The sequence below is a fragment of the Patella vulgata genome, chromosome 8 (assembly GCF_932274485.2).
Source record: "Patella vulgata chromosome 8, xgPatVulg1.2, whole genome shotgun sequence".
NCBI classification, from domain to species: Eukaryota; Metazoa; Mollusca; class Gastropoda; family Patellidae; genus Patella; species Patella vulgata.
Window position 1 is genome coordinate 17,395,735 of NC_065886.2, and position 12,317 is coordinate 17,408,051.

The 12,317-nt window shown below is 33.3% G+C and overlaps 1 protein-coding gene across 2 annotated transcripts; it reads left to right on the forward strand.

The window, feature by feature from the left end:
• Position 1: 1 nt before the first annotated feature.
• On the forward strand, positions 2-10,434 carry LOC126830113 (centrosomal AT-AC splicing factor). 2 transcript variants are annotated; one of them, XR_007683718.2, is made up of 9 exons: positions 2-414; positions 2,031-2,194; positions 3,481-3,579; positions 5,842-5,908; positions 6,306-6,408; positions 7,217-7,336; positions 7,753-7,870; positions 8,485-8,617; positions 9,517-10,434. XR_007683718.2 is itself a non-coding variant. In XM_050560384.2 (9 exons), exons 1-9 carry the CDS (start codon positions 262-264, stop codon positions 10,004-10,006), a joined length of 1,425 nt encoding a protein of 474 aa, XP_050416341.1. In that variant the 5' UTR covers positions 7-261; the 3' UTR covers positions 10,007-10,434. The 2 variants fall into 2 exon arrangements, 1 of the variants encoding a protein (XP_050416341.1); XM_050560384.2 differs by having other exon boundaries at positions 7-414; positions 6,306-6,386.
• Positions 10,435-12,317: the final 1,883 nt, after the last annotated feature.

The window sequence follows — 12,317 nt, forward strand, 5'->3', positions numbered from 1 at the left end:
TGCACTATCCTTAGAGGATTGTTTTCAATCTACTCAATATTATTATTATCTGTCTGTAATTCTAGATGTGTTTGTAAGAAGTTAAAAAATGACGATCTCATTCTCTAGTTTAGATCACCCATAATAAAATTCACACATCTTAATGACTGAACCATATATAACAGAAATTTTGGGGGATAAATATATATTTTCAGATTAACAACAGTTTTCAAAAGGACTCTTTTTTTGGGGGAGTCTAAAAGTATACACCTGCTGTTCAACATGGCTGACAACGAAAAGAAATCAACTTCATTCATACAATTTAAGTATTGTGGTCTTTGCAAAATTAGTCATAAACATAAGAATAAGAAACACGTGTATTCATCAAGACACCAAGAAATTATTAAAGGCATACTTCTGAAATTGAAGAAACGGGTAAGGGTGCTGAACATGCATGATGCATTCAGTGGTTATTTATTTATTTCACAACAGGTAAAAAGGACCACTAGGCCTACTCTAGTCTAAGCAAGCCAAAGGCAGGAGACAAGTTGTTGTACAAGTTTTGGGCGCATTTTCACACCTTGGACAGATTGCAGTCTGTGTTGCCGTTTTGCGCACAGTCCACTGTGTCCATGCAGATTAGACCTTTCACACTCGGATTGTAATCTGCGAGTATCAAACTGGTGCGCAGTGAGATAATCAAATTGCACTGTACATGTTTCTGAATTCAGGTTAAATGGACAAAAATCCTCAGATAAATGTGTACGTATGTGTGGGCCTAAGTTTTTTAAAGGGCTGTTGGGCCGTGACGCAGCAAAAATTTGGTCAGTTCCCACTAAAAAAATATACATTTTGTAACTGTGCGATCATACTTCTCTTTCTGTATCACCTTGCTTGTACATCTATTTATACAACTAAAAAGACGGTCACAAAATTCATTAAAATAAATTAAACTATGGTGAATACCTACAAGGATTCGTTGGATTATCAGTGTGTGAAATAGTTTTTTATTTAACGTCCGCTTCCACCAATTAAGTGTTATCTCTGACAATTGCATTATTATGTAAGGGATATAAAAGATTATTAAAAATTATATGTATCTGCCAAACAAGAAAGGACGTCGTGGTAATCCATTAAATACCATGGGAAAATTCCAATCCATGCACGCAGATTAGTAAACGGATATTAGACAGCAATTCGCACATGCGCGGGGATAATGTGGCTGCGAGGAGAACTCTGCGCCGAACATATATACAGTACCGTACATGTACATTGTTTTGTCTGAACCGTCTACTTTAGAAACGGGAGATTTCGATTTTCTCTAAAACTGATAAACAATTCTAAAGCTGTTCCTAAACTGGTGTTGTAATGTGCATGTCCAGGAGTTACAGACATAAATGTAACACCCATGAACCAAACTGGCCAAAGCATTTTCATCTTGTTGGTTATATCTTCATTTACTACCAGAAGAGTTTGAAGTAATTAACAGCATGCAATAAGTATAATTAACTAATTATGATGATTACACATGTAGTTGAAATCCTATTCAAATTGATTAAGAGTCAATTGTTATCTTTATCAAAAATGATTAAGAGCCAATTGTTATTTTTATCAAATGATTAAGAGTGAAGAGTCAGTTGTTATTTTTAATTAAAGACTTTTTTTTCTTTTTTGTGAATTATATTAATTTGGCAATTATTAGTTTCATGGCTGTTTTGACCAACATTTTGGCAGTTTTGACCAAAGTCAATTTTTCATTTGTTTCAGTATAGGACCGTTGTGATCATATCAGGTGTCCAGTTGCTTTAATTTGACCATAGTGTTTTTCCTAGATTCATCCAAGGGAATGTAAACAACCCATTGATCATGTCATAGATGCAGCAAAAGTGTATTTTCCATAGGAGGGAGAAAAAATGTTTTTGAATTTGTTACTTCAGTCTCATACCTGCTGTAGGCACATGTCTGTGTTTAGTTGCACACAAACACAAACCTATGCTCAGACGAATTTTCAATGAGATTATTACTTACATGTCTGTCCTATTTAATTGCAGATTGATGAGGCCAAAGCATTTCTTAAAAATCCTCAAGTAATGAATTTAGGATGGGAAAAAGAAGCCAGTGTATGGTGTTATTTTTGTGGCAAGTCTATAAATAAACATACTTCTCACGATGAATATATCGTAACCTGTGGTCAGTTCTTACAACATTTGACATTGTAAGTATGTTTCTTTTGTATGTCTAGCTTTGTTTTAGTTATAATGTGTAGCTGATCTACAGTGACTTGGCTGTTACAATTACTGGCACCAGCATGTATAAAATCAGATACTGTACATGTACAACATTTATACACTTAAATTAAATTTCAAACTACATGTAATTTATATGATTGATTAAGCTAATTATTAAATGAAGTTTGATGTAAGGGTTGATCCGAAGCAATTTATACAAGGTTCTATTAATACAACTTCAGCATTTACTGTGATACATGTATGTGTGTGTATTCAAATTGGGTATCACCAACACCATCACACTATCAACGTAATAGAGTATAGGATAAATGTGTGATGTGTATCCTGTTAAATTAGGATTGACATCTTTTACAATGATAATATTACACAGAAATTGTCGTCATTGAGGATGAATTTAATTACTAGTATTGAAGATGATTTTCAACAACATATACATGTAACACTGTAACCCAGGTATCATTTAATCTTGTGTATCTAGCACTAATTTCTTTCACATTCGTTTAATATCAAGTCTTTGCTTAAAAATTTGTAAAAATCATTTAAAATCATCTAATTTGTACTTGTGTCCAGTTTAAAGCTGACTGATTAATTTTGATGATGAGTGTCCAATTTACAAGTATTTAATTTCTCAATCACTGTTCAAAAATTAATCATTATACATCATTAATCAATTGGGTTGTTTTTTTAACAGTGATTGAGAAATTAAACACTTGTAAATTGGACACTCATTATCAAAATTGAATGGTAAGCTTTAAACTGGACAGAAGTACAAATTAAACGATTTATGGTGATTTTAAACAGTTTTTACGAATTTTCAAACAAAGATTTGATATTAAACGAATGTGAAAGAAATTAGTGCTAGATAGTAAGATACTCAAGATTAAATGATACCTGGGTTACAGTGTAATATACATATATGGTAATAAAGTTTTAAAATCAATGTCAATAACGTCTTACGTCATGTTGTTACATAAGTCTATTACATTGACTGGTGAATGTCTGCATTATATTTTTAGAAGATTTAAAAGAATTAGAAGGACATAAGAAAGAGGATACTGGTACACTCAGCACTGTACATGTATTTTGAGAACATCTGTTGCTCTCTTTTCGGGAAACATTGGTAAATGTTCGACCTCCATTTAGTATAATAGCAGTTTTGTTCTTACTAAATTTAAGACCTATCAATTCAGAATTAGTTTTACAGGAAAAGTAAACTACATGTATGTATTTTTCTCAATATTTATATTTTTAGACAAGAACATGTTCAAAAGATGAATGATTTCTTCTGGGAAAATATCATTGATAAAAAAAAAAAGTCTCACTATGTCATTACTGACAAGGAATTGAAAAAGTAAGTTCTTGTACTCATAATTATTGATTGTATTAATCTTTAGCTATTAGAGTTTAATTAATTTTTTTATTTTAAAGAGGAAATAGCCTAAAATGACGTGTACAATTTTGTTCAAGATATCCATGGTGTCTAGAACTAAACTTATTGGCTCACTTGTATCTGGGTGTTGTATATAGAAGCTGTGATATAAATATCCAATGTCTGTGAAAGTAATGTTTGTATCAAGAATTTCTAAAGAAACAATATTTACAATGGGTATGATATATACTCAGCCAAATTAAAAACTTGACACTTGGGATTTTTGGGACTAGATTTTTAATATTTTGTTTAAGGCAACTATTTTAGTGTTATGTTGTGCACAGACGACCTTGACATCAACAGAAAGCAAGAATACGTCTCGCCGAAAGTCCTAGCGTCTCGTACTGCCACACAACGCCTTCTCATGGATCTCAGAACATTATTAAACACTACCCGAGGAAGACGTCGCCACTGCTCAGCAAGAGCATGTTGAAGGTCCTGCAACGTCAGTGGTGGATTCACTTGCTGACGAACACGTCGACCCAGTTCCTCCCACATGTGTTCAATAGGATTAAGGTCGGGGCTAAGCGACGGCCAATCCAGGACTTGGACACCGGCATTTCTTAAAAAATTATGGGTAGCAATTGCTGTATGGGGTCGAGCATTGTCTTGTTGAAACGTTTGACCAGGCCCATGTCTCTGCATAAACGGAACAAGAACAGGTTGCAAAATCTGATCCCTGTACTGGACAGCATTTAAGTTCCCTTGGGACAACAACAAGAGGAGAACGTCCATGTGCACAAAAAGAACCCCAAACCATGACGCTGCAGCCACCAAATTGGTCAACTTCTCTGACGCATACTTGAGCGTAACGTTCACCTCGTCTGCAGTACATTTGGATCCTGCCATCGGCAAATCTCAAAGTGAATCGAGATTCGTCACAAAAGACAACCGAATTCCACTGTCTTATGTGTCTTGTGGCCCACACAAGTCGGTTACGGCGATGAATAGGTGTCAATATTGGTCCATTATAGGGCCTCCGAGCTCGAAGACCAGCAGCCTGCAAGCGATTTCGAACAGTTTGTGCAGTTACCCTTCCACCAAACATCTCTCTACTTGTGGAGGTTGCAGTGGCAAATCTGTTTCTAAGATGACGTAATCGTATTGCTTGATCTTCCTGGAGTGATGTCGCACGTGGCGCTCCTGCCCTTGGGCAGTCGGCAATAGTTCCAGTTTGAAGCACTCTTATTCTAAGATTAATTATTGTCTGTCGTGAACAATTAAAGGCTCTTGCAACAGTGACCACAGACTCACCAGCATAGAGCCTAGCTTTAGCACGTAGACGTTCTACATTTGAAAGGCGCGGCATTTTCTAACAAAGATGAAAATAACAATTTTAATTTGTTTTTCTAGTTCAAGTTACGTGTGCGTGTTCAGTTTAAGCAAACTTGCATCGATTGACCTCACGAGTTTGTGTTTGCATGTGTTTTTCAGGTTTTTCATCTTTATATGCTCAAAAGTCACGTGATCCGCGTGACTTTACAATTTTATGAAATTAAAGGCTTCTTACTACTTACTATCGTTAGAAACACTTTAAAATTTATTTGACTTACCAGAAAAAAAAAATTGTTGAAATTCATCAGTGTCAAGTTTTTAATTTGGCTGAGTATATATGAAAAAAATATCCAAGAAGTTCTAAAGAAACAGTATTTTACAATGGCTCACAAAATTTAATTGTTTTATTTAATAGATGGTTTGCTTGCAGTATATGATTATGGTATTTATATGATTGTTTTGAAATTAATATGTTGTTTACATCAGTTAGATGAAGAAGCCTACTTAATTTCTGTTCATTTCTTCTGGAGTTATGGCCCATGTTTCACTTTGATGAAAGTTATCATCTGATCTGTATGAAATTTATATGCATTTTTTTAATTAGTGAAACGAAAAAAGCCTGTTAAATTTCAACAATTTCTGTACTAAGAGTTAAGGCCTTTGTTTCAGTTTGTAGAACCTTATGAACCCTCAAACGACTAAAATTATAATCTGATCTGTATGAAATTGTCTTGTAATGCCCCCAATTACCTACAAAAGAATAGATATGTGACAACTTATGTAGACCGCTCTGATGATTTAGCTGCTGTGGGTGTATATGTTTCGTTGTCTGGCAACCTATTTTTACAGTAATATTCATGATTAGCTAATACATAAATATAATAATTTGAGTGTCTTATTTTGATGTAGATTTCAGCAGAAGCTAGAAGAAGCTGTGGACAAGTTTAAAATAGAACAGAAGAGTCACTTATTAAAGGTACATTCAATACATTCGTTTAATACTTGAAAGAAGAACTAAAATCATGTTGATTAACCAAATCTAATTTAAGTGGACAGTCTGAATTCAATTAGCTGCAAATTAGAATGATATTCAAGTGCAAATGTCACATTATTGTTATGCAAATTTGTGTTGCCCGGTATTCACAATATATCAGTGCATTGTATATTGCAGAATAAATGATGAAAATACATTTGCCATGCACAATAATTCTTTTCACAGTTTTGGGGCATGAAATAAAGATTAAAAGTTTGATCTAATTTACCAATTTTTTTTTACCAAAAAGTTAATTTTTTCTTTTTTTCCAAAAAGTTAATTTTTTCTTTTTTTTTCCAAAAAGTTAATAATGTTAGATGTCCAATTTTTTTTCTTGTAGGTTGCTGAGAAATTGAAGCAAAAAGAATTACGACAAAATTATTTATCTCATCAGTACCAGACACAATACCAATATGATAAGGTGTGTGCTGGTTGACCAAATAGTATCCATTAACAAAATATGATCAACTGTAAAAATGGTTAAATTACATTGATATGATAGACATGTAATGGAATATTTAGAATAATATCCACAGACCCCATTTCTGTCATATTTACCAGTTTTGTATGACAGATAGTACATTTAAAGATACATTATGTAAGATTTAGATAAAGAGCTAGCCATTCTTGCTATAATAGTTTAAAAATAGATAATGTAAAATTAATAATTTGAAAATTTCATTCAAATTACTTTATTGCCAGCGAAGATTATGGCCTGGATATGTTAATTAATGTCTAATTAATAATGTAGAAAACATTTGAGGCCCAAAGAAATACCTGCAATAGGCAAATTTAGCTCTTGCACAATGTATGTTTAACTTACAGAAATTTAATTTTATGAAAAATGGTACATTTAGACAATGGTACTGAAACTTTTAGACATCTTAAATGGGCTATTTCCTCACAGTCTCACCACCTACCATGTGAAGAAATAGGCCATTTATCTCAAAGTTAAAGTTTCAACTCAAAGTATTGAAGCATTTGGTAATCACTAAACTGCTGGACAATTTGATAAACAACTTTGATTTTAGTTTTTAAGAATTTATTTTAACTATTTGTGGTATAAAACTTATGAAGGAAAGCTGATGATGTTTTGGATCTCTCACCTAATCAAAAAGTACATCTTTGAAAAAATAACGAGCAGACCAATTTCTTTATAGTATTGATAAAGGTAATCTGATTCTAAAATCTGTTCAAATACCATTTGCTTTTATTCATATTACTGGTATATGTTTCCTGAATCTTTATCAGCCAATAAGACAAATAAATCCACAGACTTCTGCCTCTGATGATGATAATAGAGATGTGGAAAGGCTCATCAATGCACCCAGAACCAACAGTTTTGGTTTGACAATTATTCAACGTCCAAAGGTATAATTTTAATCAAATTTCTGATAACAACCACCCCCCAGGTATATTTTTGGTGCATGAGGAAGAAAGATATCTTGATAATAATGATTTCTACATATAAATGATTTTTATACAATTATAATTATTGTGACAAACAGTTACAATTGCATTAAGGATTTAGTTATTTAATGTCTGCTTATTTATAGGTGAAAAAAATAGCCACATGATTCTTGAAAAATACAAGACATTTTTCCCTATTGTAGAATAAAAGGGAAATAACTACACATGGCACTTTGTATGGGGTATACCTGTCTATATTAGCCTCGTTGATGTAGAAAATTATGATCAAACCTCATTTTATTATTCGTCGACCCAATAAAAAGTTAAATATGCTGAAAGAACGAATGTCTGTTTTTAATATGATTTATAATTGTCAGGGAAATAAAGAAAAGGGAAATATATTTACCGGTGCTGCTCCCCCTTGGTTACAACATTCTACAGATGATATAAATAGGCAAGACATAGGTCCTACATTATCAGATTATGAAAAACATTGTAAGTAATTATACTTTATATATTACACAATACACATCTCATACTTTTCCAACCTCAGAAAATAATCTGAACATGTTGGTTAATTATCTACTGCCTTCATACATATAGGCAGATTCTCTATAGGGAGTCTGTAATGTTCTGAACTAGGAGTAGCAAGTTCAATGAGAATTTTGTCAGTTCCAATATTAGATGTAGTTTGATTAAAATCATGACAAAACATGATAAACCTGTATCCATGTGTTAGTGATTGGTGCTCTAAGTTCTTGTGTTTACTCTATTTGGGGGAGATAGCGCCCTTTTGTATCACCTTGAAAGTTGGGTTTATATTTCCGACGCTTTGAAACGGCATCCAACGTTTCCAACCGGTGTCATACGATGTTGAACGGCATAACTATTTATACTTATGAACTTAACCTATGTCAAGTTTCTTCAACACCGTAAAATTTGTAGAGTTCAATTCTGTTAAACTTTCAATGCTTATGTCGGCGACGCTGACTTTCTCAAGAATTATTTTCAAGATATCAACTTGACAAACTTACCCCAAGTGTAACATTTCAGAATAAAAAGGATCATATCAAACACTTATTAATTTAAAATATAAATTTTGGTTTTAGTGAAATTGGAGAAGAAGAAAAAATTACCAGAAAACCGAGTGGGAGCTAATTTTAATCGTCATTCTGTGGCATCTGCATCATGGCTGCCATCATTTGGTGGTGTTTGGAGTCATCAAAGGCGTTTAAATAATAAGTTAGTAATAAGTATTCAGATAATTTATGAAAAACACAATTGTGAATTTTCAAAATATGTATTAAATTTAATACATTTTTCTGTTACAAAGTAGTTACTGTAGCAGTACCATACAAGATAACCCTCATTTAGGTTGCATTTTTTCATGAGACAATAAAGTCTTCTGATTCTTTGTCTGTAATGATGGTGATAAGGGTGGATGCTTATTATAAATGACAGCTAAATAAATATAATTATCTTTAATATTACTGAACTGACATTCAATTCAAAATTTTTTTACTAAAAGGCACAATATTTCCGACTAAAGTAAAGGGCGCTTAAAGTTAAGTAGGCTTAACACCAAGAGGAATTTTGGCCCAAAATTTGTCAGCCAGAACAGAAGTTCTAGCCATTTAAAGATCTCATTACTTTTATTGATTTAATCTTTTTCTGTCATATTTCATTGGCCAATGCTTGAGCAATACCGGTAGTTCATTTCTGCACACGAAGATCAAGGATAAAATGGCATCTGCCCTATCTATTTTGTTTAATCATTTAGACTTTGATCTTAAGTCTCACATTGAGTCTAGTGACATGGTTATGATCCCATGCTTGTTTGTGACAAGGATTAGGTTGTGTGTGCAACCTCATGGGTCAACTCTGGTTTCTTCCCACTGCCAAACGAATTAATAAAATTGTAGCACCCTGGAATAGTCTGTTTCACACTGATCAGTAATGAATTTTCATCTGTTACAGAGATATTAGAAGATCTCTGTAAAACAGATTAAGCCTGTTTGTGTGGAGTTAAGTTCAACCTCTCTCTCTCTCTCTCTCAGTCCTGATTTTAGATAATTTTAAATGATCATTGACTGTGGGCCACATTGTGACTTTTAAATCTTTTGTGTTTCTTTATTCAACAGGAATCAATTTCAGAGAAAAATGAATTATGGAAGTGATAAAATATTGGACAGTATTGAAACAATCGATCCGCAAAAAATTAAACCATATGTTCGAAAAAGATCAGCAACAGTAACTAGCGGAATAGACTCGTCTTTATCATTAACAACAACTTCATTTAATGAGACATTAACTAACACTGTCAATGATACGGTGCCAAATAATTCACAACCTAATTCAACTTTTACAAGTGTCAAGAGATCTAGTGAAATACCTCAGACAATTATACCATACAAAAGGACAAAGAAGGATACTGAATCAAAATTAATAGATCAATATGAGTGCCATCCAGTGTCCAGTCCAACAACAAAGGGAAATAACTCTGTTATAACACTCCCTTTGGCATGTGTAGAAAAAACAAACTTTCTTCCAAATTATAGTTTACCGGTGCATCCAAAAATATCAAAATCATCTCAATATAATCCGTACAATATCAAATTACCATTTACATAGTAAATTCTACCGTTTTCTACACCTTGTGTTAAAAATTCCATTTCGTTTCTAGTTCAATTACTTTTAAATGTTACAAATTAATTTAAACATAATTTTTTGACACTATCTAAAGGATCAGATGCACGTATCACAACCATAGGGTAGCCTTTTTCTTGTTACTTGTGCTCTCACTGGAAGGATTAAATTTTCATCATTCTTTGAATACATAGTTTGAAATTGATATGGATATAGATAATCTCCTTTACAAACAGATGTGCTTATAAATGCCTATAAATAATAATAATGTGCCAAATTTGAAATCATTTCCCATATTTATATTGTAGAGGTTATATTTGATTCCGGCATACTTTGTGTGTGTTTGTGAAATGAAACTTGAAAAGTGGGTCTTCGGAAATACCTTTTATACAAATAAAATAAATGCTTTTATTTTATGATCAGTAGTGGAATGCAGCGTTTTATCAGTGAAATAAAAGTGTTATTCCACTGGCTAGCAGTAGTCCATGTTGTTTTTACCTAAAATGATTGTAAAATCATAAAATAAATAGAACATTTGCATGAGTGAAAATATAAACGTTTTCTTGCTTAGAGATGAAATAAAATATGTTATTCACGACAAAACGACAAATATCCTCTATATCTTATTAAAATGATATTTGTTAATAAAATTTCTCCAGAGCTGTGCAGTGGTGTTTGTGTATGTAATTTTCAACTATAGTACTTATTAACCCTCCACAACAAGCAGTCCCAGTCAACTATGATTGGTAAATCGTGTTCTACTTTAATTAACAACAACTAAAGCCAAATATAAATGGCCTTCATTTGTTCATTTTCCAGCCTGCCCCCCCCCCCCCTGTCATTAGTGCAGAACTGGGGGCCCCGAGAAGGAACAGTGTCTAGTTGTTTGGATGGGTCAACCAGCAGCTGCCAGGCAGGATACGCCCACATTTTGCAAGAGATGGATAGAGAACAAGCTAAAAAACAACAGGATTTTTTGTACAATCAGGGGCAATATTCCAGAAAGTTATGGTCTGAAATGCACAAATATCAAAAGGGACCGAGATCTTTGGGATATAAAGATATGATTTATGTTTCATCAGAATCGGACAAAAATTGTGACCCCTAGAGGGTTGACAACCTTCGTATTGCATACTTTTACACAATTTGCGAACAAATTCATTATGGTGGAATGGTGAAATATTTAAAATCGGAAAAAAAATTGTGATCTCTAGAGAATTCGCAAGCTAAAAATGCCATTTTTCGAACAATCAGGGGCCATAATCCAGAAAGTTAAGTTCGGGTATCTGCGTTTATCAAAAGGATCCATGATCTTAGTGTGAAATGGTGACATATTTACACATTTTTTTTAAATCAGATAAAAATTGTGACCTCTACAAGGACCACAAGCTAAAAACGTGATTTTTCATATAATGAAGGGCCATAATTCAGGAAGTTACTATCCGATATGCCGAATATCGAAAGGAACCAAGATCTTTGGGTTATTAACTTACATTTCAAGTTTCATAAAAATCAAAAGAAAATTGTGACCTCTAGAGGGTCAACAACATTGATAAACCACATTTTTACACCATTTGAGTACGGCCATTTTGTCTGTCAGCTTTGGTCCGATATTTACGAAATTCAAACTCAATTATCCTTAGGGTGTAATGGTGATATATTCGAAAGTTTTTTTAAATCGGATAAAAATTATGACCTCTATAGGGTCCACAAGCTAAAAACGTGATTTTTCATACAATCAGGGGCCATAATTCAGGAAGTTACAGTCAGATATGCACAAATATCAAAAGGAAACAAGATCTTTGGGTTATAAACTTACATTTCCAATTTCAACAAAATCGGATATAAATTGTGACCTCTATTTGGTCCACAACCTTGATGTACCATATTTTTACGCTATTTGAGAACGAGGGGCGGCCATTTTGTCTGTCAGTTTTGGGCCGATTTTCACGAAATTCGACCTTAGCCGTCCTCAGGGTGTAATGGTGATATACTAAAACGATTTTTTAAATCGGATAAAAATTATGACCTCTATAGGGTCCACAAGCTAAAAACATGATTTTTCATACAATCAGGGGCCATAATTCAGAAAGTTACGATCCGATATGCGCGAATATCGAAAGGAACCAAGATCTTTGGGTTATAAACATGCATTTCAAGTTTCATCAAAATTGGATGAAAATTGTGACCTCTAGAGTGTCCACAATCTAAAAACGCGATTTTTCGTACAATCAGGGGCCATAATCCATGAAGTTATGGTCCATAAAATGCCAATATCGAAAGGAACCGAGATCTT

Bases quoted from the DNA above. Each gene is read 5' to 3' on its own strand.
- LOC126830113 (XM_050560384.2), top strand. From the start codon at position 262: ATGGCTGACAACGAAAAGAAATCAACTTCATTCATACAATTTAAGTAT. The intron at 7,871-8,484 runs GTAAGTAATTAT...TTTTGGTTTTAG, and splicing joins ATCAGATTATGAAAAACATT to TGAAATTGGAGAAGAAGAAA. The intron at 8,618-9,516 runs GTTAGTAATAAG...TTTATTCAACAG, and splicing joins CAAAGGCGTTTAAATAATAA to GAATCAATTTCAGAGAAAAA.